At 35.5% G+C, this 26,225-nt stretch overlaps 1 protein-coding gene across 10 annotated transcripts in view; it reads left to right on the top strand.

Annotated features, from left to right (window-relative positions):
• Nucleotides 1-26,225, top strand: part of SLC4A4 (solute carrier family 4 member 4) — a 445,649-nt gene that overhangs the window by 327,276 nt on the left and 92,148 nt on the right. For all 10 annotated transcript variants that reach the window (XM_058297298.2, XM_071216116.1, XM_071216109.1 and 7 more), the window contains 2 exons: nt 8,237-8,370; nt 17,728-17,999. In XM_058297298.2, coding sequence (XP_058153281.1) covers nt 8,237-8,370; nt 17,728-17,999 — 406 coding nt within the window. The remainder of the gene's footprint in view (nt 1-8,236; nt 8,371-17,727; nt 18,000-26,225) is intronic.

Genomic DNA, 26,225 nt, shown 5'->3' with positions numbered 1-26,225 from the left:
AAATATAAAGTGACTGGTGAATCTGCATCAGATACATATTCCAGTTTCAGAAAGTTAGGTAGAGATAGTCTGTTAATGATACAGTTAGGTGGCTTTGGTAAGCAAAATTAAATAAGCCTATTTAGTGACAAATAAGGGACTCTGCATTGCTTAAATTACCTCCAAGGAGCATTTGCTGTTCCTTCTCCTAGGGGGGAACTTTAAATAATTTTCTTCATTACATTTACAAGTTCTGAATTAAACCTGTTTGAAGTTAAGTAATTCGTGATCAAAATTCATTTACCAGAGCTTTATTTGATTGGGGTTTTCATTTGAAAAATCTTTGTGCTCTATTTAGTCTACTTTGTCAACACTTTCTTTTCTTGATGATCAGAAAATGATAATTTGAGCATGGTTAGGAATCCCAAATGATGCTAAATTCTAAAATTATTTTGTGGTGAAGCGGATTTGACTCAACTGATAGAGAGACCACCTACCACATAGGAGGTCCAGGGTTCAAACCCAGGGCTTCCTGGCCTGTGTGGTGAGCTGGCCCACACACAAAGAGTGCTGTGCCATGCAGGGGTGTCTCCCACGTAGGAGAGCCCCACGTGCAAGGAGTGCGCCCCACAAGGAGAGCTGCCCCATGCATGCAAAAAAAGTGCAGCCTACCTAGTGCATGCATGGAGATCTGATGCAGCAAGATGATGCAACAACAACAAAAAAACAGACACAGATTCCCGGTGCCACTGACAAGAATGCAGGTGGACACAGAAGAACACACAGTGAATGGACATGCAGAGCAGACAGTGGGGAGGGGGAGGGTAGAGAAATAAATTTTAAAAATAAAAATAAAATAATTTTATTCAGCTTGCAATTATTTTGAAAATAGCTTCACTATTTTTAATAAGATATATTCATTGTAGAAAATTCAAACAATACAGAATAACTATGTAGAAAATAATTTGCTCTAAGCCCATCACCCAGAAATAATTATTGTTAACATTTCCTTGTACACCTTTCTATACGTCTTGTAGTGCATGTGTACACAGATCTGTGCATGGTATTTTAAGATAAATGAGATCTTTATATATATATGTATGTATATACACATGCACACATACATGCTCTTTCACAGCCTGACTTTTCTTTAGCACATTTCATGGCTGTCCTTCATTTGAATATGGATCTTGATCATTATCTTTAATGACTACATCTGTATGTATATATGATGTCTGTGCTATAATTTGTGTAATCAGTCCTGTGTTAGTGGACCTTCAGTTTCTCCTAATTTTCTCTTCACAAACAATGCTGTGGTGATAAACAGTATTTTCATTCTTGGATAAGTTCCTGGCATAGTGGTTAGATATGCTCATTTTATGTTTTGATATTTATTGTCAATTATTACTCTAGAAAGTTTATACCAATTTATACTCCTACCAATAATGCACCAGAGGGCCAACCCACTTGTCCTCTCCCTTGCAAAATTGGATTTTGTTCCATCTTTTCATTTTTGTCATTTGGGGGGGAGAGTAAAAAATAATTGGTCATTATTATTTAATACAAATTTCTTTGATTTTTAGTGAATGTGAATATCCTTTCATATTCTTATTGATTTTACTTCTTTATAAATGGCCTATTTGTGTCCCTGGCATGTTTTCCTTTGGGGACATTAATATTTTTCTCATTGATATGTTAGAACTCTCTGTAATGTAAGGATATTTTCCCTCTGCTTGTCGTTAATATTGTAAATACATTTTCCCTAGATCTGTAATTTTAAAGAATGCAGGGACTGGCAAGTCTGAAATATGTAGGGCAGACCAACAGACTGGAAACTCAGGCAAGAAGTTGCTGCTGCAGTCTTGAAGCAGAAATTCTTCTTTTCAAGAAATCTTATTTTTTTTGCTCATAAGGCTTTCAGCTGATTGGATGAGGCACACCCACATTATCAAAGGTAGTTTCCTTGACTTACAGTCAGCTAATTATAGATGTTGACTACATCTACAAAATACCTTCACAGCAACACCTAGATTACTGTTTGATTAAGTAACTGTGTTCTATAACCTAACCAAGTTCACACGTAAAAGTAGCCATCACAGTCTTTTAACTTTATTTGGGATTTCTTTTACTGTAAAGATTTTAATTTTTGTGTAGTCAAGATCTTCAAAGTTTTCCTTTCAATTTTTATTTTCATGATATTAAAACTTAGAGGGGCTTTCCTCACCCAAGGAGTAGAAAAATATTTACCCACATAGTTTAGTTTTTAATATTATTATTTAAATTTATTTATTCGTCTGAATTTGATTTTTGAGTAAGATTATACTGACATTTGATGGTGGGCACTTCAAATGATCTAGATACATATTTACAGCTTTTCAAACAACAACAAAAAATATTGTAATACCTCCCTGTCTTGCTCATCTATTCTATTAGACTGGGAGTGGAAACTCTTTTGGTAAAATTTTAGCTCATACTTTTCAGTAGGCAGGGAGATAACTCACCTCCCACCCTTTTTTTTTCTGTTCCTGCGGGAGCGTGCAAACAGAAATCCTGTTTATGAGGACAAAGCACTTTAGGCAGAATAGAGGGTCTAGCTATACAGGTGAAATAAAAAGTGAGAGTTGTATATCCAATTTTCTTCCCCAGTTTAGATAAATGGTGTGTGTAACCAGTCGTTAACGATGCTGGCAGGTACTTTTTGGAGGAGGAAGAAAATTGCTTGAATTGTTTAAATCAATGCACCTCAAATTTGGGTCACTTGAGAATCACCAGGGGAATTTGAAAAAGTACTGATTCCCCAGACTCATCTTCAGCGATACTGATTTAATTGTTTGGGATAGAGATAAAGAATCAATATATTTATACACACACGCACATATATTTTAAAGCTTCCCAGGTAATTATCACGTGACATTAGTTTGAGAAGCACTGATTTAGATACTTGCATCATTTCTCCATTTATTTTTGATCATGTGACTCAGCTTGTGTTGGTGACCTGATATCATACCTCATCCAGGTTGATTCAGCTCTGATTGTTTATTTCCAGTGGCCACAATTAAAAGGCATCAAGTTGCCTCATTGTTCTTGGCTAAATTTCAGATTTGGAGATTCATCTAGAAAAATTAAGTTTTATTATTTAGCATTCTGTACCATTCATATAAATCACATCAATACCACATGAAATATCTCTTATGGTCTAGAAACATGTTAGATTAAATTAAAAACTACATTGAAATATAACATTAATGTTGGTGGATGCCACTTTAATGCCGCTAAAATATTTCATTTCCCATGTTTTATTGGATTAAAAATCATCAAAGAGTTAGGAAACATTTTGTTTTCTTAGTCAAACCCACCACTTTTCTCTTAGCCTTTACTTCTTTTCCTTCTGTTGTTACCACCCTACCCAGGGTTATAATTATTAATCCAAGTAATAAATTCCTTAAAATAAAATAGACATAAAACAACAAAAATCATTCTTTAGTGTTATATGAAGATACTACTAAATAGCGATAAAGTCAAAGTTGACAGCAAAATTAAAAACAAATGTCATCATCTTGAATGCACTCACTTTACATTAGCCATGACAAGGGTGATGGCTCTCTGGTGTCCTTGTCACATAGCTCAAAGACATAAAATGTTAATGTTACAAATCATGGTTAGATTTTTTTTTAAACACAATCTTGCTATATGGTCTAATTTTTATGCTTGATTTTACCATTTTGGGGCTTTTGATGTTCTGAAAAACATGAATCATCTTTGGTTTAACTTTGTACTCTAAAGTAAGCAGAAAGATATTCACAGATTGTTTAGAATGAGGATTTAACTTCACTGCTGTAAAGTAAAACTAATTTTTAAATTGCATTTGATTCTGTGTGTTTAGTTACCCAAGGAATGAAAAGAAACAACTCCCAAAGGCCATAGTGCTGCCCCCTAAGGCTTCTGTTGATTTTCAGCTTGCCCTGAGAAATGATGAGGATTCACATGCTGCTTTTTTTCTTTTCCTCCAAGAACTAGTTTTCACTTTTCCTGTCCACGCCACTCCTTTTGACCGTCTCTGTCCATCTCCTCCCTCTCTAGAAAGAATGAGAAAAGAGGCAGGCTGGAAAGCTGGAAAGAGGGGATAGAAGCAGAGAAGGAAAGGGAACTGACATTTTTTTTTTTGTATCTCTGCTTTGTGCTGGGCGTTACTTTTAACTCTTTATATATTATTGTTTTATTTAATCCAAATTTTTATCCTGTGAAGTAAGTCTGATTTTATAGGAGAAAGAATTAAGGTTTAGAGACAGTACCCTGCTGGTAACTGTTAGAGCATAGATTTAAATTCAGATTTCCCTATCTGCAAATAATGCTCTTTGTGCTGAGTCACCTGGAAGAGACCTTTAAGATCAACGAGTCCAGCCTCTTTATTTAATATCTAAATAAGTAAGTTATGCCTATGGCTACTATTTATCAAAATGTGTTATGTATCGGAAACTATGCTAAACATTTTCTACATTATCTGAGCTGATGTGCATACTAACCATAAACAGGTTTGATGGAGAAACTGAGGCATAAAGAGATTAAGTAATTATGCTTAAAGTTAGACATAGAATAAATGGTACAGTATAGATATCAATTTTGAACCTTTCTGACTCCAGCATCCATTACTCTACTATAGCATCTCAATTATTTCTCCTAGATGAAGAATCTAAAATTAGGAGAGTAAAGTGACACTCCCAAGACCATCAACTCTCTGGTGGCAGAATGGAGTCTAGAACACAGATTTCTTGACTGCCAACTCTTTTCTCTTTCTACTATTTTACAGAGGATGTTATCTGATCAGAGTGGAATAAAATGAAAGTCCAACCTAAATAGAGTTGGACCAGTTTTAGGCACCTGATTTTGCCACAACTCAAAGTACAAACATCCACATTCTCATGATTGCTAGGGAGTTTGTCCTCTAAGAAATGAGTTATGGCTACTAAAAATACACATATCCACAAACTTTTGCCTTCCTATGTCAGTGAACACTGAATATAATTAATCAGAAAAGGAGTTTCTGCTATTGCACTTTATAAATTGACTTAAACTGGAGCTACAGTTAAACTAAAATTATTCATTACATAAGAATATTTAAAAATTTTCTGTATTGTGGCTTGATGAGTAACATGTCAGAATGTGGTGGAAATAGTTCTTTTCTCAGAAATACTGGAAGCATCTCTAAGTTTGAGCAAGTTTCCAGTGCAGTGTATATAATAAATCACCTGTCTCTGTTTCAAAGTTGTCAGCAACAGAATGGAAACTATAGCACTCACTAAAGGATCAAAAACAACCTGCCTTTTAACAGTCACATGGCTTCCATAAATCAATGTTGTTTTCTGGATGAAATTAGTTATCTTTACTGAATGGACAACAGTGGCTGTTGACCTTTGATAAGTGGAAGCTAGTGTGTGATTTGGGCATTTCTTTTTTGATTCCTTTATCATTTGCTAAGTATTTGCAAAGCACATAGAAGGAGAGTGTATCACATGATGGGGAGAAAGAGTAACATGGACATCACTGAAAAACCCTATTCTTGTCCTCAGAGAGATTGATAATCTCTGTCAAATAAAACAGAATTCTTGTCAAAAAATAATGGAATTCTTTTCTTTTTTTAAAAAAAGTTTTAGGCTGCATAAAAGTTACATAAAAAATATAGGGGATTCCCATATACCCCCTCCCCCTCTCACATTTCCCCCTATTAATGTCTTTCATTAGTGTGGTAATTTGTTACAATTTGTGAACAAATATTGAAGCACTGCTACTAACCATGGTCTATAGTTTACATTATGGTTTATACTTTGCACCACATAGTTTTATAGGTTTTGACAAAATGTGTAATAGGCTCTTTCCATCGTGGCAGTATCATGCAGGATAATTCCATTGTCCTCCAAATGCCCCATATTAAACCTTTTCTTCCCTCTACCTCTTCTCAGAACCTTTGGTGACCACTGTCTTTATATCAATGTTACAAGGTAAAGTGGAGAATTATTGATCTCATTATTCCTTCCCTGTTCTCCATATTCTCCCTTACACCCAGGCTGTACTATATTTTGATCTTGTAATAGTGGTAAGAAATAGGCTTGATAAAGAATGATGTACACAACTTTGTCCATCACATGTACATGGAGTGTGGCTAAGCCACACAGAGCTTTCAAGCCCCTACCTTTTCATTTTACACACACTCTAAATTAAGTTGTAAACAAAGAAAGATATATTATTTTTTAAAGCCTAATGTATGTTCACAGGGGATGAAAGAAGGTATGTCTAAGACAAACCCAGGCAAAGGCACATCTTTAGTTCTTGCCAAGGATGGGGTAGTGGGGTGGGCAGGTACATTCTCCAGACTCGTGGCATGCTGTGAATTTGTCTATAGATAGATTCATTTAAGCCCCCTGAATCCCAGTATCTTCAAGTGTTATAGATCAAGACAAATATCTATTGGACACCAGATAATCCCTTTCTCTCATCTCTGCATAAATGTATCTTGGTTCTGCCAGTCTTGCTTATTATCCTGATTACTGTCCCTGTGAGGAAGAATGAGCTGGTTACTCTGTGTATGGAATGACTGTAAAGGGATACAATCTATAGCCACACATTGTAACTGAAATCCATATAAGACCCTCCTACCACATTGCCATATCTGAAACCTAGACTCTCCTTGGACAGAAGGAGTTGTGAATTGTTCAGGCTTGTTCACTCACCATGTAAGAAGCCAGTGTCATTACTTGTCAACCCTTGCTTTTTGTTTGTTTGTTTATATATTTTTGGGCCCATCCGCACTCCAGTCCTGTTATTGCATAGTGCTGCTCTAAAGGAATTTTGTCTGTCTTATGAATTGAACTCCATCCTTGAAGATGAAGGCATCTTGTTGCAAATGCCATTCTAAGGTGAATGTTGCAGTGTAAAATATATTTTGAGTAATCATTGCAACAAGGGTCAGCTAAGATGGCTTTTGAGTGGGGACAGAAATTTCATAAGTGATTTTTTTTAAATCAGTTTTTATAGTCATTTCCCATTTGATTTATTTTCTGTAAAAATTTTAGGTGAATGAAAAGTTGTTGAAGAACTTTTGGGCCTTAATGATGTGGCTTAGTGAGGCTGACAGGTAGATGGGTTAACCACTAGGGCAGGAAATAACCAAGGAACACCTCAGTTTCCCCAGAAATCCACTCTGCTTCAGTCAGGGTATGGTTTAGATTATGGGACTGCTTGTTTTATGTAAATATAAATCATACTTGTATGAACATGAAATTTATAGTTTAGTTGAGAAGGGAAATCTTCATAGCACCATTTGTTTTAGTAAACCCATAAAGTTACAGAGACTGCATACTTTATCTCCACTGTGTGAATTAACTTCCCACTAATATGTTATTGACTTTTGAAGCTATAGCTTATCTTTATTCATTTGAAAAATGCTTTATTTTACAAGTGTTATTGTTTAAATTAATAGTCTTATATATCAATAAAAGATTTGTTATCTTATATTTAAAAATCAAATCATTCCTTGATAAAATACTATTTTAAGTTTACAAAAAGACCATCCTACAAATAAATATATGCTTTAATTGAAGACTAAAATAATGAAAAATATAGGAAATAGGCTAGTTTGCCATCATCTGAGTCATGAGTCATAAATAAAGTGATTAAGTGCAGAAAGTAAGGATAATTTTATAAGTCAGTGATGCTTGATAAGCCATGGTTCTTTGTTTCTCATATGCTAAAGGAAACTAATGATGGGTTGATTTCCAGAGATATAACTCAAGGAGATGTGACCACAAAAGATTTATCTATTCTTTCCCTGCACATTTACTTCCTCTAGAGATAAAGTTAGTTAAGGCTCTTGTATATGTTAATATTGGACAGTGAATAAGTAATGAGAATGTTTTTGAAATTGATATCTTAGAAATGTATGTGGAAGCCTCAATTAATATTTTTATTATGAATTAGAGTCACCTTTTACTTCTTATGGTCATTCCCAGTCATTGCTTTCTTTACAGTTCTTGGGAGAAATTCAACCCTTGGAGTCGGGTAGAATGACTCCTTTGTGTATAGGGTATATTGAAAGTTGGTGATATTCACATTGCTAAGAATTTTTGTTCTTTGTTTTTGTTTGATATGCTTGCTAAGGCCCTCATAATAGCATATATTCATGTAACTTCACTTCCCTCATAACATTGCAAATGGGAAGAAAATAGATGTGTTTCATTTAACACCTACATTTTCTTTCTATTAGGGCGTGTTGGAGAGTTTCCTGGGTACTGCTGTCTCTGGAGCTGTTTTTTGCCTTTTCGCCGGACAACCACTCACTATTTTGAGCAGCACAGGACCTGTTCTAGTTTTTGAGAGGCTTCTATTTAATTTCAGCAAGTATGTATATACATATCTGATTATAACTTAGAATTGTATAATAGTTGAACATTCATAGTCTAGATAGAGCATGGAATAGTAATAAGGTAGATCCAAAAATTTGTCACAATATTGAAATTTTAAGATATGGAAGTTCAGAAGACCTTAGAGTTGAAAGGTCCACACCCATTTTACATTTGAATCAACTGAGGTTGAATATGCTTTATTACCTGCTTGCTCTCTTCCCAGTCATTCTCTGTCCTACTGAGGGCGGGGTAGGGAACTGACCCCAGTGTACTGCAATGCCCCGGCTCCCTTGCTCTCTGGCTCCCTGTTGGGTTTGGCTAATGGGCAGCACTAACTGGTATATATCTCTCCTCCCATCTCACTTTCTCTACTTTGGTGCCGCACTGTGGCAGTGGCTCATCCCCCAGGACTATCTAGCTTTTGTCAGGTAGCCCCTCTAATACAACTCTAGCCTTCGTCAGGCTCTTTTAACACTATTCTTCCTTGGACCTTTTAGATCTTGTGGTAGTAATGGTTTCCTGCCACTGCTAGTCCCTGACTGCATTTCCATTCCTTGTTCCCCATACCTCCGCAAATAGCCCATTCATTAAGCTTTGACAGAATCCCCTTTTTAGTACACACCTGTTTCCTATGATTCTGACTGATATACTAGAGAAAATTAATGACTTGTTTAAGGTCACGTGGCTTATTAATGAAAGAGACTGGATACTCCTCACTGGTCCACTGCTCCTAATCCCAATTGCAGTGTTCTTAACTAAAGATAACTAAAGATACTGTTCAAGATTCAGCTGAACATTATCTTTAGTTAAGTGCTGACCAGGTACCAAGTACTATTCCTAAGCAATTTACATCTTTTGACCCATTTAATTCTTGTAGCAATCCTATGAGGTAGGGACAATATCCTGTATTATAGATGAGAAGCAGGCATGGAGTGAGTGAATCATCATCAATAGTTACCTTACCAGTCATGGGTAGGGCTGGGATTTGAATCCCTGCTTTCTGACTCCAAAACCCACACCTCTTGCACTACTAATGAATATGGCAATTGTGGTATCAGTACTTCATTTAGAAAGGATGGACCATTTTTAAAAGGAGAAAAACCAGTTAGGTGAATTATCCAAGTGACCACATCAGCATACAAATAGATTCAAAACCAGATTGGGTATTGTATCTGCTTTCTTTTTTTTTTTAATAAATCAATTTTATTGATACATATTAATAAAGCAAATAATTTATACAAAGTGTACAGCCAATGGAATTCGGTATAATCATAGTTGTGCATGTAGCCTCTTTCTAATATACATGATACTTTGAAGAGAGTGTTGATTTTGCAGGTTGATCTCATTGTTTATATAGATTGCACAGTTTCATATGGTTTGATAAAACTTTTTGGAATTTCCATATTACATTGGTATACATTTTCGGGATTTTAATTTTAGAATTGTCAATATCTATATAGTAGCTCATGGAGTTAAAGATCCATATGTAATGTTTGAAATTGTGTGCTTCATCAAAAATGATCAAAAAGTACCTGGAGAACGAGAATTTAAAATGAGTTTTTTAAAAAACTGCATTTAGGACATCAGGAACAGTCCTCAGAGAATTTAAAGATCCAAATTTTAAATAATATGAGTTTTTCTCTAGGTCATTACTACCAATCCTTCCTCTATCATAATTCTCAAAAGAATATTGGAAAGAATTCTATTTGTGTCAGTTTATAGAAAGAGTCAAAAAGTTTTTATATGTTTAAGGAAACACTGTGTAAGAGAAAAAAGCCTTTGTGGAAAGATTAAAAAAGTATGTAATATAAACAGAAACAAATATGCACAACCTTTGGAGAAAGATTTATTAGCTGCAATGTGATCAGAGTCTTAATCTACTGAAAATGTTTGCCTGCCAGTTTGTTTTAGATAATTGTGGGACAGAGATTATTTCCTTTCACTAAGCAAGTTCCTTTCTCACTTTCCCTTCTGTTTCATCATAATTGGTGATGTAAACATAGTTCTCTATAATTTATTTGAAAGCAGTTGTAAAGCAGTGAGAAACTTTTGAGAAGCCATGCTTTAAATTCATTACTGATACATGGTTCTTATGTGGCAACCTTACAATTTTATTCAAAATGCTATGTAATTTTCTTATCTATCGTACGAGCAGGGCAAACATTTTGTCTAGATATGGGGCATTGTGTATATCACTGTCTCTCAAAGTGTGTTTCATCAATTACAAGTACCATTAGATGCTCAGTGATAAAAAGGTTCTGTAATCCCAATGAATCTGGGAAGTGCTGCATATTATATCACCCTGTGGTGTCGGCACTTTTCACTTTAGTACCCTGAGGATTCTGAGGTCCTTCATGAAGACACTGTTTCACATTGTCTTGCCGGATTTTCTGAAACATATTTCAGTAATTTTGAGAACTAGGTTTAATCCTTTTTTTGTAGCTTTAGTGAAATCTAACAGTAACTACATAATTCTGCACAGATTTATCTCTGATAAAACTGTGAGGTTTGGTATTTTCCCTGTAAACTACAGAATCATAGGGGAATATAAATTCTGGGTTATTGCCCCTTAAAATTAGTATTAGAATGAAGAAAATAATTCACAACTTTCCAAAATACGCATGTAGTTTCCTTTCCTAAATTCTGCAGTCTCTTTTGCATTATTTTTACATGTTGTATCCCAATAATAAGAGAATTAGATTCCTTTTTTCCCTAAAGTAAGAATTCTGAAACAAATTATAACAATGTGTTTTAAGTGGCATAAAAAGTTCACAATTAAAGAAGGATTTTTAACCTGTATTATCATTATTTGGACATTTAATAATTGCTTTTCTATATTTATTGAACAATTTACTTAACTTGTTTAAATCATTATTTTCCTGTATTATACCTGATTTAGTCCTTTAGTTTAGGAAGTTTATGTTTTTTTGTCAGTATTTGAATGTTAATTTCTGTAGAGTTTTTCACATGTGAGTTTTTAAGTTTGTCCGTATGTTTGATTTAATGCTACTCAGAAACTATAACTCAAAATATCTAGGACACTGAGTGGTTCCGTTAGGACATATAATATTTTCTCCTTCTAATTAATGTGGTTTCTTCTTTTGGCCTCTATTATCATTTCCTTTTACTTTTTATAACTTAGTAACTAGTTAAAATTGACACCAAGGAGACTGAGAGTCTTATTGGACATAATACCATTTTATGTAGTTATTACTGATGATCAACTTGTTTGAAAAAAGTTCCTCATCTCTTATTCCTCTTTCTTGCTTCTCTAAATGTATCACTTTAATAATGAGTTGCCATTGGTTTTAATGATTTTATTTGGGTCATTCTTGTTGATCTGCTCTAGGAGTATTTGAATCTTTTGGAATAGCTAGTTGATGTGTTTTTTTAAGATTTAAATTTATACGTGAATTTTTTTCCCTGTACCCAAACTAATGATATTCCTAAACATTAGCAAGTGAATGAATTTGTTTCTCATCCTGTGCTGTAAACATCAATTTTATAAACATCTACTACCATTCTTATTAAGATCGCTCTTTCAGCTTGTTAAGGAAGCAAAGCTAGGTAATTGTTTAAACTTCTCTTTTAAGAAAGAAGCCTGTTGACTCAGAAGTAATAAAACTATGTATCTTCACCCTGACTCTGACACTGACTCATTGCATGATAATGTAAATCATTTCAAATTCCTAGAATTCAGCTGTTATGTAATCTATGTAGCTAACAGAGACATGAATAGGGTCCCAGACTTATGTAGAACTGGAAGAGAGTACAAAATCTGTCTTCAGAAAGTTTCCAGGAACCCATAGATGATAACTTCAACAGTGTTAATAATATCCTGTCTTGATGATATATTCTAGTTTGTGTAGTTGGGTGAAAGAGGGAAACAAAGCATAATGACTTTAATGCTCACCCTCTCATGAGCTAGACATAGATTGGCTAGAGGAACCATTGTGTACATTTTTAAAAACTAGTCCAAGAATTACAGGCTTGATTTCTGGTCTAGCTCTGCCATTAAAACCTTAACATTGGAAAAAATCATTTAAATTTCCTTGACCTTGATATCCTGATCTTAAAATGAGGCATATTAGACTGATTTCTATGTAGGGAACTTTTTTTAACAACTTTATTTCAAAGTCACAGAAATAAAAGAACAGAAAAAGACAGCTCAACAATTTATGGAATACTCCTAAAAAGTTATTTTTCAGGCATTTTTTTTCTTTGTTTTTATTTTTCAGGCACTTTTATCTCACCTAACTCTAACTGCTAACACAATTATTCTTCTAGTGTTCAGAAAGATATACAGATGAAAACATTAGTTAAATGACAAAGTCAAGGTCTCTTTATTTGTGAAAAAAATGAAGAGAAAAAAGGCTTAATTGTATTCCTATTGCACAAAACCAGACTTTATATTCTTTTTTTTTAACCTTTTGAATTAATACAGTACCAACTTTGCTTTTGCTTCAAAAACATTACAATATTGTTGTTAACTATAGTCCATAAATTACATTAGTTATACTTTTCCCATGTATCACCACATTCTTAACATCTAGGGAATTTTTAATTCTATCAGTCTATCATTTTCAGCTATTATAGGATGGGTCTTTTTTAGTTTTCTAAAGGCTGCAGTATACCAGAAATGGATTGGCTTTTACAATGGGAATTTATTAGGTTAAAAGCTTACAGTTCTGAGGCTGTGAAAATATCCAAATCAAGGCATCATCAGAGATGCTGTCTCACCAAAGGTCAGTCGGCTGCTAGTGATCATAGCTCCTGCCACATGGCAAGGCACAGAGTGTGGTTCTACCAGTCTCCACCTTCTCCTCCAGGTTCCCTTTCTTCCCAAGCTCAGGTGTGGGTGATCAGGCACATGGCAGGGCATAATGGCGGTGTCAGCTCTTCTCTCTGGCTTTTTTCCATGTCCGTGGCTTTGTAGTCCTCTGTTTATAAAGGACTCCAGTAAAAGGTCTAACACTCTCCCTGGGTCCCATAATCTAATAAAAAGGCCCTTAACTGTGCCATCTAATTAAAAGTGATTTAATCAAAAGATCCCTTAACTGAATCTAATCAAAGGATCCCATCTACAATATGTTTACTGGCATAGGAATGGGTTTGCCTTAAGAACAGGATTTTTTGGCATCCAAGAGAAACTCAAACCAACACACGTCTCCTCTGGTAACATTTGATAGCTCACAGGCTGAGTTTTGGTACCTGCTTCAGTCAAGTCCTAAGCTACAGGCATGCATTCATTCATCCAATAAGTCCTTATTAGTATCTTCTATGTGCCAGCCACTATGCTAGGTAAAGATTTGAATTTTATTCTAAGATCAGTGGGAAGCCATTGAAAGGTTTTAAGCTGGAGTATCCGATTTACATTTAAAGATATTTTCTGTTGTGTGGAAAATGACTTTGAACAGGGCAAGCATGGAAGTGAGGATATCAGTAAGGCAGTTCTTCTAATATTAAAGCAAAGACTTACTGGTGGCCTGACTGAGTTGGTGGTGATGAAGTAGGAGAGATGATGTCTTTTAGAAAAATTAAAATACATAGCTAGCAGGAAGCAGCTGTGGCTCAATCAGTTGGGCCTCCCATCTACCATATGGGAGGCCCTGGGTTTGCATCCCAGGGCCTCCTTATAAAGGCAGGCTCGCCCGCACGCCATGGAGAGCTGCTGACCCACGAGCACTGCAGAGAGCTGACTCAGCAAGGTGACACAGCAAAAAGGAAGACAAGTAAAAACACAGAAGAGTGTGCAGCAAATGGATGCAGGGAGTAGACAGCAAGCAAGCTACAAGGGGAAGTGGGAAATAAATAAATACAGACACACAGAAGAATGCACAGCCAATGGACACAGAGAGCAGATAGCAAGCGGGGGGGGGGGAATTTAAAAAAATACATAGCAGTTATCAGAATCCCATTGTCTGAAAGCAAGGCTGCAGACCTTCAAACATGCATGATTCTTGATTTCTTATATAAAAAAAATGTGAATACTGCTATCTACTATTTCATCACAAATAAATTACGAGTAACCCCCCCCCCCAAAACCCAGAAACCCACCCAACATGGTAAAGCACTCTCTATAGAATTTTACAAGAATCAATACTGTCTTAGTTTACCATGGCTACTATGACAAATACCACACAATGGATAAGCTTAAAGAATAGAAATTTATTGTCTCATGGTGTTGGAGTCTAGGAGTCCAACATCAAGGTCTTGGCAGGGTTTGCTTTCTCCTGGAGCCTGTAGCATTCCAGCAATCCACTGTCACATAACAATCTTTCTCTCTCCTTGCTTGTGTCTGCTCCTCTGATTTCCACTGACTCTAGCTTCTACTCATTGACTGTGTCTGAATTTCCTCTGCCTTGTAAGGTCCCCTGTCATATGGATTAAGGCCCACCCTGATTCAATTTGGCCTCATCTAAATAGAATTTTCAAAAGTCCCATTCACAAATGAGTCCACACTTCAGCTAATCATAACATCTTTAAAGGTTCACACCCACAGGAACACAGATTATGACTTAATGTTGTCTTTTGTGGGGGACATGTTTCAATCCCCAACAATATGAAATGGTAAAATGTCATAATCTTTTCCTAGTTACGAGTCTTGAACTAATTTATGTGTTAGAAATGAAAAGGGAAGTGAAAGACAATGGCTTCCTTAGAAGGAGGGGCAGATTCTAAGTTTGTGGTGGGACAGAGAAAGATAGAAAAATACTTGTCCCTAGACATAAATTCAGCAGAAGCAGATTTTTTTCTATGGGCAAGCTTCATAAGAAGTGGTAGTGTCTGACTGAAGCATGGCAAGCAAAGATTTTCTTGATCTGACTGCAGCCTACATTTCTAATCTCATTTCCTCATGCTGGTGGCTTTGGACCCACAGTGTTATTTCTGGCCTCTCAGACAACTTGCCTTTTTATGTACTCTTTCCTCTTCCTGGTCTGACTCTATCTGGTCTGCCTGGAAAGCTTCTACTTATCCTTGAATACCTTGAGTTCTTTTTTTCTGCAAACTTCATTTAAACACCCCCCCCCCCCCCCCCGCTGGAATTATTCTCTCTGCTGTTACACTTGGTGTGAATCTTTAGATGTTGTATCAGTCAGGTTTCTCTAGAGACAGAGAACCAACAGGATGATTGGATGGATGGGTGGATGGATGGATGAATGGGCAGGTGGGTGGGTGGGTAGATAGATAGATAGATAGATAGATAGATAGATAGATAGATAGATAAAAGAGATTTATTATGAAGAATTGGTACACACAAAACCGTGGAGGCTGACAAGTTGGAATCTATGTATGGGGCAAGCTGCAGGCTGGAAATTCTAGTAAAAATGCCATTGAAATCCTGAGCCTGAATTCCCCAGAGGAAGCTGGCAGGCTGGAAATTCTGGAACAGTTAATGTTGAAGCCTTGAAGCAGCAATTCTCTTGAGCTCTGAAACCCTTAGTTCTTGCCGTTAAGACCTTCCACTGATTACCCACATTAGGGAGGGTAATCTCTTTTATGTAAAGTCAGTTGATTATAGATACTAATCCAATCTATGAAAATACCTTCTGTGAATATCTACTGTGAACACCTTCACAGTAACAAGTATTTGACCCAACAGCTACATGCTATAACTGAACCAATTTGACACATAAAATTAACCATCACAGGTATCACTTAGTGTTATATAGACTGTATATTTGTTTATAAATTTGTCTCCTTCAGAAGACTGTGATAACATGAGAACAGAGAATATATTTATCTTAGTATCTTTAGTAACCAGAGAAGCCCTTAAGCATTTATCAACTGCATTGTAGATCTCAATGTTATGTTTTCAACTTGCTTACTCTGTAAAGTACGTGAAGACATGGAATACATACATATATATATATAATTAGAAAAGTTGTGAGTTTACAGAGCAATCATACCTAAAATATAGGATTCCCATACACCTGCCTATCACCCATACCATGCATTGTTGTGGAATGTTTGTTATAACTGATAAAAGAATATGCAAATATTACTACTAATTAAAGTCCATAACTTATATTATGTGTATTTTTGCCCATATTAATACCATGTTAATAATAGGGCGTTAATAACACCATGTAAATTTTACATTCATGAAAGAATGTTCTCATATTTGTACTGTTAACCACAGTCCATCATCTACTTCAGAGTTCATTGTGTTACACAGTCTAATGCCTTTTACAGTCTATTCAGAATGTACATTCAGTGGCTCTAAGTTTCATCACAGAGTTGTGCTGTCATCCCCTCAGACAATTGTGGAATGTTTTCATTACTTCAAAAGACGGATCCCTTTATACCCCTCCCCCATTGTTGACCCCTGATGCAACAAAATTACAATGTTACTGTTAGCTATACTCCGTAAGTTACATTAGTTGTATATTTGACATGTATCAACATATTCTTAATGCCTTATAAGAGTGAGGTACATTTGTTCCAGTTTATAGAAGAACATTCTTGTATTTGTACTATTTCCACAGTCCTCATTCACCACCAAGTTCATTATGTTATACAATCCCATTATTCTCCTTTAGCTTTCTATCTATTGGTATCTCCATCCCTAGACTACCCCTTTCAGGCATTATCACATTTATAAATCAGCAGTGTTAGTTATATTCACTATAATGTGTTAGCATCAATTTTATCCATTTCCAAATATGTATAATAAACCTTATTAAAAATTCTATTTTTTTTAAGCATCAGCTCTTCTCAGCCCTTATTCTATCTCCTGTAAGCTGTATTCTAGATTTTAACTCCATGAGTTTATACAGCATATTTATTAGCTCATATTAGTGAGACCATACAGTATTTATCCTTTTTTATCAGGCTTATTTCACTCAACATAATGTCCTCAAGTTTCATCCATGTTGTCATAAGCATTATGATTTAATTTCTTCTTACAGTTGAATAGTATTTTATCATATGTATATAGCACATTTTGTTTATCCATTTGTCAGTCGATGGACACTTGGATTTTATCCATCTTTTGGCAGTTGTGAATAATGCTGCTATAAACATCAGTGTGCAAATGTCAGTTTACACAGGGGCTGTATATTTTTACTGAGCAAATTAACGAATTATTCACATAGAAATGCTGTAAATACCTTTGATGTGCTTTTCTCTAACTTCTGTAATTACCTCTTTATAGTAGCATAATACTGTCATCAGACCAAATCCTTAAACCTGATTATTTCCGAATAAAATCAAGAAATATACTTTATATCTAGTAGCAAAAGGTGATCTCTGTATTTTTAGCAGTCATCCCATGGATATTTGGTAGTTTTATATTGTTTTTTTTTGTTCCACGGAGGAGGAACCTAAATACTTTCTTTCTTCTTTCCAGGGACCATAATTTTGACTATTTAGAGTTTCGCCTTTGGATTGGCCTGTGGTCAGCCTTCCTGTGTCTCATTTTGGTAGCCACTGATGCCAGTTTCTTGGTTCAATACTTTACTCGCTTCACTGAAGAGGGCTTCTCTTCTCTGATTAGCTTCATCTTTATCTACGATGCATTCAAGAAGATGATTCATCTAGCAGATTACTACCCCATCAACTCCAAGTTCAAAGTGGGCTACAACACTCACTTTTCCTGTGCCTGTGTGGCACCCGACCCAGGTGAGGGCATACTGCTTCATGTTCTATGTTTGCCTTGTTTGGGAGAAAGTGTAGGCTCCATGTAACATGGTATGTTACATGGTAGTAACATGGTATGTTTCCCAGGAAAGTTTTGCTCTGAGAAATCATCTTACTGAATTAGAAGTCTCATTGCCTGAAGCATCTTAGCCAAGTGACTCAATCAGGATATGAAACCAGGAGCTCTGGAATGTGAACAGTGCCAGCTCAAAACTTTGAAATGAACCCAGACTGTCACATTTGCAGTCATTGTATACATTGTTTTCGATTTTGTTATAGGTGAAGAAAACCAGGCACATACATCAACAGTTGTAAAAACCAGAAGAACCTAGTTCTCTGAACTTCTGTCCCATATTTTGCTGCTTTTTTATGGCTACAAGAGTCACTTCCTTTAAATAAACTCTAAATAGATCATTTTAAGTCTACAGAAAAATAGAGAAGATATTCACTTAAATGATTTTAAGCATGAAATTTAAAAAGAAATTTAGACTGGAGTAACCCTAGTGGTAAAGGATAGAGCCTTATGGTTCCTCTTTACTGGAAAATGTAAATAAGACAGGAAAGGAAAGGAAGTAATAAAAGAAGAAGAAATAAAGAAAAGAATAAATATACTCTAGGAGTAGATTTATATTCTAGAATAAGGAAAGACATTAGAGTAAGAGGAAATTTTGGGTAAAGAATATGACCCTAAACAACCTAACAGTTGAAAATCCTTCTTGCAAAACGTGAGTCAATATCAGAAATTTTTCTACAAAATTGCTCACCTTGGTCTTTGGAATTTTTCTTGGAGTAATTCGTCATCATTTTACAATACAGAAGGCATTTAACACTTTTGATAAAATTGCTTTCTTTCTGTTCTGGTAGAATAAGGGGTAGATATTAATGTCAGACAACAAAATGGCAACAGTGCTAGTGACCCCAGTTTACGTGATTAGCGAAAAAGGTCAATGTCCACTGAAATATAAGTTTGTATACAATCCATGCTTTTTTTTTTTTCCAAGATTTATTTTTGTATTTATTTATTTCCCCTCCCCCCCGCCCCACCCCGGTTGTCTGTTCTGTGTCTATTTACTGTGTCTTCTTTGTCCACTTCTGTTGTTGTCAGCGGCACGGGAATCTATGTTTCTTTTTGTTGCGTCATCTTGTGTGTCAGCTCTCCATGTGTGCAGCGCCGTTCCTGGGCAGGCTGCACTTTCTTTCACACTGGGTGGCTCTTCTTACGGGGTGCACTCCTTGTGCGTGGGGCTCCCCTACGTGGGGGACACCCCTGCGTGGCAGGGGCACTCCTTGCACGCATCAGCACTGCACATGGGCCACCTCCACACTGGTCAAGGAGGCCCGGGGTTTGAACCTCGGACCTCCCATGTGGTAGACGGATGTCCTAACCGCTGGGCCAAGTCTGCCGCCTACAATTGATGCGTTTTGAACAAAACATTGTATTGCTAGAATTTCTGTATTATGGTTTTTTGAGATTCGAAATGTGAGGTACATTCTTATAATATTCACTTATAGAATGAGGAAAGAATTCCTTTATGTGTACGGTAAAACAAACATGATTATATTATAGACTGGAATGCAAATTTCTTATGCATTTAAAAAATAAACACAAGACAAAGAAGAATTTTTATGCTTGTTGCATGCTATGTTAGATTACACTTAAATATTTTGAAAGTTCTTCTCTGTCACTATGGTGGAGAAGTCTTAGAAGACAGATATGCATCTTGAGTGGTGAGAGTAAGAGAATACTCCCCCCCACCCCAAATGGGTAGTTAGTAACATTTTTGAAAAGTAGGGCCATTCTGAATTTTGCACTTATAGATTCTTCTTGTCTTGTAAAGACAGTCACCTCACACAAAAATAAAACCCATCCTTGAAGGCAAAGCTGTGAGAGGCACAAAGATTCAGGTGAACCTGAATGGCGTCTAGTTATGAAATCTTATTATTGTTAAGATGTATACAGATTTTAACTATTTCACAGCATAAAAAAGTACTTGAAAGAGAGTAGGAACACAATACATACAGATGGTATTATTTAAATCAATTAAACAATGCTCCCCAGAGAAACACAAATATTACTGTACAACTATATGGAGTTCTTACAAGAGGAGGGAGTAAAACCCTTATTAGACTTTCAAGGATAGTCTAGATTATAAATTCAATATTAGATTAACTGGCATATATAATTGTGGGATTTTTAACTTTCATTTATTTTTTTCTGTTGATAATTATTATGTATTTATTTAGGTAAAAGTTTTAAGTTCACTTCTTAGGGAAGTCTGAGGAATCATATTCCAAGATTTTCTAAAGGAAAAATAAGACACCACTCAGCTTTTCTGAGGCTTTGAGGTGTTCATAAAGGCAGATAAGGGAGGGCATTGTCAGCATACCTGTCAGAAGAACGATCTACCCAATGTCAGCACCACACCTACCTGAGGCCAGTGGAAACTTGCCTTCATTATTTTATTAATTGGATGCTGACAGAGAAGATAATATGAAACCAAGGAATGGAATACAAAAATTCTACATGTAATTTTACTTCCAAGAGGGATCTTTGATTTCCTGAAAATGTGATATTGAGGGTTCAACCAATTTTACATCTGCATTGCAAGTACTGGCTTAAGTGGCAATAGCTTTTCCTAGGACCTGTTTCCCCAGGTTGTGTAAAGAGTCAGCTTCTGACTCTCTAAGGAGCTGTCTGCCAAAGACTCTTGACAATTCCTGCTACCTCTTTGTGGTTCCAGTTAAGTGGTGTAGTAGGGCTTTAAAGTCAGAAAAACTTGAATACTCTTAGCTTGACTAATGCCAGATGAGTGACTTTGGGCAAGCTTCCTCATTTGTAAAATGGGGTTACTAATAATATCTGTTCTGTAGACTTGTTTTCAGGAAAAGAAAATGAGGTATTACAGACAAAGTATTTAGCACAGTGGTTCTGATATGTTGTAAGTAATTAAATGTTAGCTGGCATTATTGTTGCTGATATTATTCGTTAACATTTATGATTACTTAGTGCTTAGTCTTAAAGTGTGAGTGATAGAGCAAAAAAAGAGCCTTTACCATCCTCCTTTCTGCCCATTCTGCAACGAGACCTGTTGGTCATACCCTCTATTTCTGGAGTTGTCTAGATGAGTGGCACTCATGAAACGTGTACATGAATGTGAAGCATTATTTAAACTTACAAAGAGCAATTCTGTTTTAGGTTTGGCAAAAGGCAAATGGATATTTACATTTTCATGACACTTGTATTTTATTAAAAACACTATAAGATTACTGATTGTGTATATTCCCTGTAATGTTAATACTTTTTGATAACCTTATACTTCCCAATAACCTTAATACTTTTTGATACAAAACTGCCTTGTTCCACCATCACTTTTGTGCTTATTGATGGCAAACTGAAAATTTATAGTGAGAGAATAATAGAATTGCATGTACAGCTAGAGTAAGTATTCTAAAAACAACAGAAGATGGCTCTTTTATCACAGCATGCACTCCTAGTAAAAGAATTCAGTCAATGAGTCAATAATATTTAAACTGGCTGATATCTTGTTTTTCAAAACTGGGACAGTATGTTACAATGTTACAATAACCAGCAACTGCACAGATGGAGAAGTGATCCTGCAAACTGAGAAAATGATTTTATAGGGATGGAAATAAGGGTCATTTAACCCTAAGAAAGCCTATTCATGGCCATAAAATATTATGGCCTTTTGTGCTTTTGGAAGACGACTCTTCCTCCTATTCCTCCTTTCTGATCTTTCTTGTTCTCACTTACTTCCACCAAATCTCATCACTTACTGGTTTTCCTTTTCCTAATTCCCCTTTCCTCCCTTCTTCCAATCCCCATTGCTATCAATTGCTCAGTACACACCAGTCATATACCCAGGTTTACTGAAGAATTAAGGAAGCCCAGGTGCTAATACTGTGAAGGAAAACCAGCTATGTTTGTTCACACATAAACCAGGGTGGTACATAGTTTCTGTGCTATTTCCTTTTCTCAGAAATGGTATAATTATTAATTAATGTGATGATTGCTGGTAGAGGTAAGATAAGAGGTAAGGTGATTACTGTGTGGAGGTGTATAAGGAAAAAGGTAATTCAATTAAAAAACCAGAAGTGAAAAGTGAAAAATACTTGATTGAAGGACAATTTGTAATGTCTCATTTCATCACCAGAACCCCAATTTGGAATATTGTTAGTGCTATATAGTGTAAAAACTCCTATATGCTTGGGAGTAAAGCAAAATGAATTTGAATTTCATTTCCGCCACTAAGTAGCAGTGTGATCCTCAACTAGGAACATTACATAATCTCCTTAAGTCTGTTTTATAATCTATGAAATGGTTTAGTAATTGTACCTACTCTTAATGAGATAGTATATGTAAAATGTTTGGTACTGACTAGACACTCAGTAAGAATCTGTTCTTTCTCATTTCTCACAGACATATAAAACATGCTCCAGTCAGTTTTATTTTTTGGTTGTATTCTTTTAAATAATTCAAGCATTTAATTTTCCCAGAAATATCCCTAGTGAAAGATACTATGCTTATTCTAGAAGCCTATAAATAATCTATCAACCAATATGCTATCATAGATAAATATGAAACATTGAAGCCATGATTAAAGAAAAAAGTTAAGCAGTTCAGTGTTTTCATAATTAAAGAATTTAATGCTATTCCACTGAATCTCAAGACTACAAAAATGTACACTATGCATAGTCATGTGGATGGCTTTGAAGCCCTAAAGGCAAGTAATTCTCCCTTTAAGAGGAATCTATCTAATTCTTTCAAAAACATAAATACTAGAAAGTTCTAAATACAGAAAAGGACATAGAGTTCCTTTCTTCCTTTCCCCCTTTCTTTTTCTTTCTTGAGCTCTCCTTCCTTTCCATTCTTCCCTCAACAAAAATGGGTATACTTTATCATTTTTGGGAATTGTGCTACTTGCAATGAAGTAAAATATATGAACTCAAACACACACATTGCTTTTATAAAATGTATTTTTTAAAATAGTATTAATTTTTGAATGGACAAGGTCAGATTTTAATTTTCATTTGACCTGAATTTTATAAATAAATTTCTCCTCTAGTATCTCCAATTCATTACTTCATGTGTAAAGATTGCAGTGACTATAGATTCAAGGGCACATTAATATTTTGGAAAGGACTAAAGTAAATTTTCTAACCCGGTGTTGGTTTTGTAGCTGGAGGGGAAAGAAGCCTTGTTAAAAATGATGAACAAATTATGACAGCAAGAAAAATCGCCTCAAGGGGATAGGCACTATGCTTTATTGTTAGCAGAAGATATATATTTTATTTATTCATTGTTGACTGTTCCAGGGAGAACATGCTTAATAATGAATGGATAAGTAAGAGAATTAAAGCCTTTTTAAGGTATCAAGTGTGCCACTGTTTATGGTGTCTTAAGTAAAAGATGACCTTTTCCCCAATTTGAAACTATAAGACCAAGTCAAATAACTGGAAGTAGCTATGGCTTCCATTTCCACACCTTTATTATATTCACAAGGTGAGGAGTCTTCTGGATGCTCTGAAACAGTTGTCATTAGAGTAGAATTTCAATATTATATCTCTCTATATAATTTTTTTATTATCTTAATGAATGCTATGTGCCAATATGTTATCACCATTAAAACAGACTGCTTGATTGTATCTCCTGTGGTCCCACATTATAGTCAATATGTGTTTAGTAATTAGAAAGACCAATTAAAAGAAAATTAGGAAATAGAAAATAATCCTAATTTATCTCCCATGACCTGCATCATATTATGTTCCATTTTATATTACTGAGTGCCATTCTCTCTAGATTATGAAGTAGGTTTAAATTACAGCAATAGTTAAACAGGAGGTACAAGGTCTTCTGATGTAGCATCACTCAGGCTTGTATCTGAGAGGACACTTTACCAGCAGTGTTGACTTCTTATCATTAATTGTACTCTGAATTTTGAGCTATGGTAGATACTTGAAAGACAATGGTTTAGTTTCCTTCTTCTGTACTAACACATATTTTAGCAGTTTCTCTATAACCCCTTGCAGGAAGCAGAAAGGAGAAGCAGTGAATTTGGGTAATCACCAGAACTGCATAATTCTCTAGCTTTAGGTTTATATAAAAACACAGATTCGGAAAAATCACTCCAGAATGATTTCTATAACACACCTAAATGTAATGATGCGTGGATGTGGAAAAGAATTTTTTATGAAAATAGTGGGTAATTCTATACAGCCTAATACCTCAGTAGGAGCTCAGCTCTTTAACTTCCTGTGCAGTATCATAGCAAAGATGTGAGAAGACTGTCCTTTATAGGATGGATTGAAGAGTATCATAATTTGAATTTACCTAGTTACAGTGAAAATCTCAAGCATCGGGTTTGGTAAAAATACTTAGGACAACTAAAATGATAAAAATAAGAAAAAAAGAAAGAAAACTTATTTTTGTTTATCTTAAGACCCGAGATAATGGCAGGTAGTATTCCTAAGAGCTACTCCTCCCAGAATTTTCCTAGTTCACTTTCTCATCTCTGCACAAGCCATTTTTGCCTTTTATTCACCAAGACATTTAAAGCATAAATATTTGGCATTATCAAGAGGCACTACTGTTATCAAATTGTCCAGGCCTGCTAAATAAATCTTATATGACCATGAAGGCAAGAAGATTATTCAATTTTATTCTGTAACTATTTTCCATTTACTCAGTTTTCTCAAAATGTAGCTTAAATAAAATAGAATAAAAAATTAACATTTCATGAACACAGAGAATATTCTTAATGTTTTTTTCTTCTGGTTCAGAGCAGATTAATTAGTTCCACATTATTGTAACCCTTAGGCAATATAATGAGAGTAGGGATTCAGATTAGCCTGTCATTTATTAAGTGCCATCCAAGAGCCAAACATTTTACTAGGGGATTTTAATAAACTATATTTCAGTAACATCATGTATTATTTAGTCATCATGAAAACCTTGAGAGATAGCTGACATTCTTCCCGGGGGTGAAGTTCTGTTTTCTCCAGGTCATATGGCTAGTAGTTATCTCAGCTACCATTCATTTAGCTCTTACCTTGTGCTGGACACTGCTGACAAATTTGCCTACATTGTCTTATTTAGTCTAGAGAACAACCTTATGAAGTTGTTGGTTTCAGATCAAGTTTCACAAATGTGGTACCTGTGGTTGCCGAAGAATTTGGAGGCGCTGTGCTCCACAGGTGGAGGGCCAGAATTCAAGCCCAGTCCTCTTAGTACTCCTTTCTCTACATTGTGATGTGGCGATATATGATGACAGTTCTGCCTTCCATGGCTGGTTGTATTCATGCTTAACCTTGTGAACTCAAGTGAGCTTTTGTGAATTCTTCCGGTGGCACAACTTCTGCTAATGTGTAAAGCAGAGGGCCATGAAGGGGTCCTAGTGCCAGGTCAGTAGAGGATAAAGAGGACAACCTTAAACAGTACAAATAATATGCTCTTTGCAGGATGTGTACCAACATTAGCAAGAATGTCACCTCCTTTGCCATTCATACTTCCCACAACCATACTTGAGCAAAAAGTTTACTTCATAATCCATGGTGCTGAGCAAATGGTGACAACAGAGTCCAGTGTGTTTTTTAGTTTTTCCATTTGATCTTTCCAGAATCCTAATTAAGGATATTGCAAATACCATGTAAACAGATCATTCTGAAACCAGTTGCCAAAAATTTGCACTGTATGTGTCTGTATCAAAACAGTGACCAATGGCTCTTGTAGATCAAATTCCCAATTGGAATTGATCTCTCTTTTTCTATTCTGTGAGCTTAAAGAAATTTACTTTTAATCTTACTTATGGACTCTACCAGTACTCTGCCAATAAGTATTTATTGGAAGTACTTTTTCATATATTTACACTGAAGTCTTTCTTTTGAAGCTGTTGCTTATTAAAATAAGTAGGAAGCATATATTACATACTTTTTACTGGTCTTTTGAAACTGACCTTTTGGGAATTTTGAGAGCCTATGTTCTTCAGTAGCTTGTCTTAGAGAAAAATTGAAGGAAAAAATGGTATTTAGATGAGCAGAATTTTTGTGTATCCAAAACTTAAGAGCAGTTACTGAAAGTTCAGATTGGAATCCTATTTTTATACACTCCTGGTCTTTTTTATCTGTCATTTCATTTCACAAAGAAGGAGCCTTGAATATCTTTCTCACTCATTTCATACTCCGTTTTTATGC

Source organism: Dasypus novemcinctus, chromosome 1, assembly GCF_030445035.2.
Source record: "Dasypus novemcinctus isolate mDasNov1 chromosome 1, mDasNov1.1.hap2, whole genome shotgun sequence".
NCBI lineage: Eukaryota > Metazoa > Chordata > Mammalia > Cingulata > Dasypodidae > Dasypus > Dasypus novemcinctus.
The sequence above is the reverse complement of the archived record's forward strand: the minus strand, read 5'-3'. Positions and strand labels throughout refer to the sequence as shown.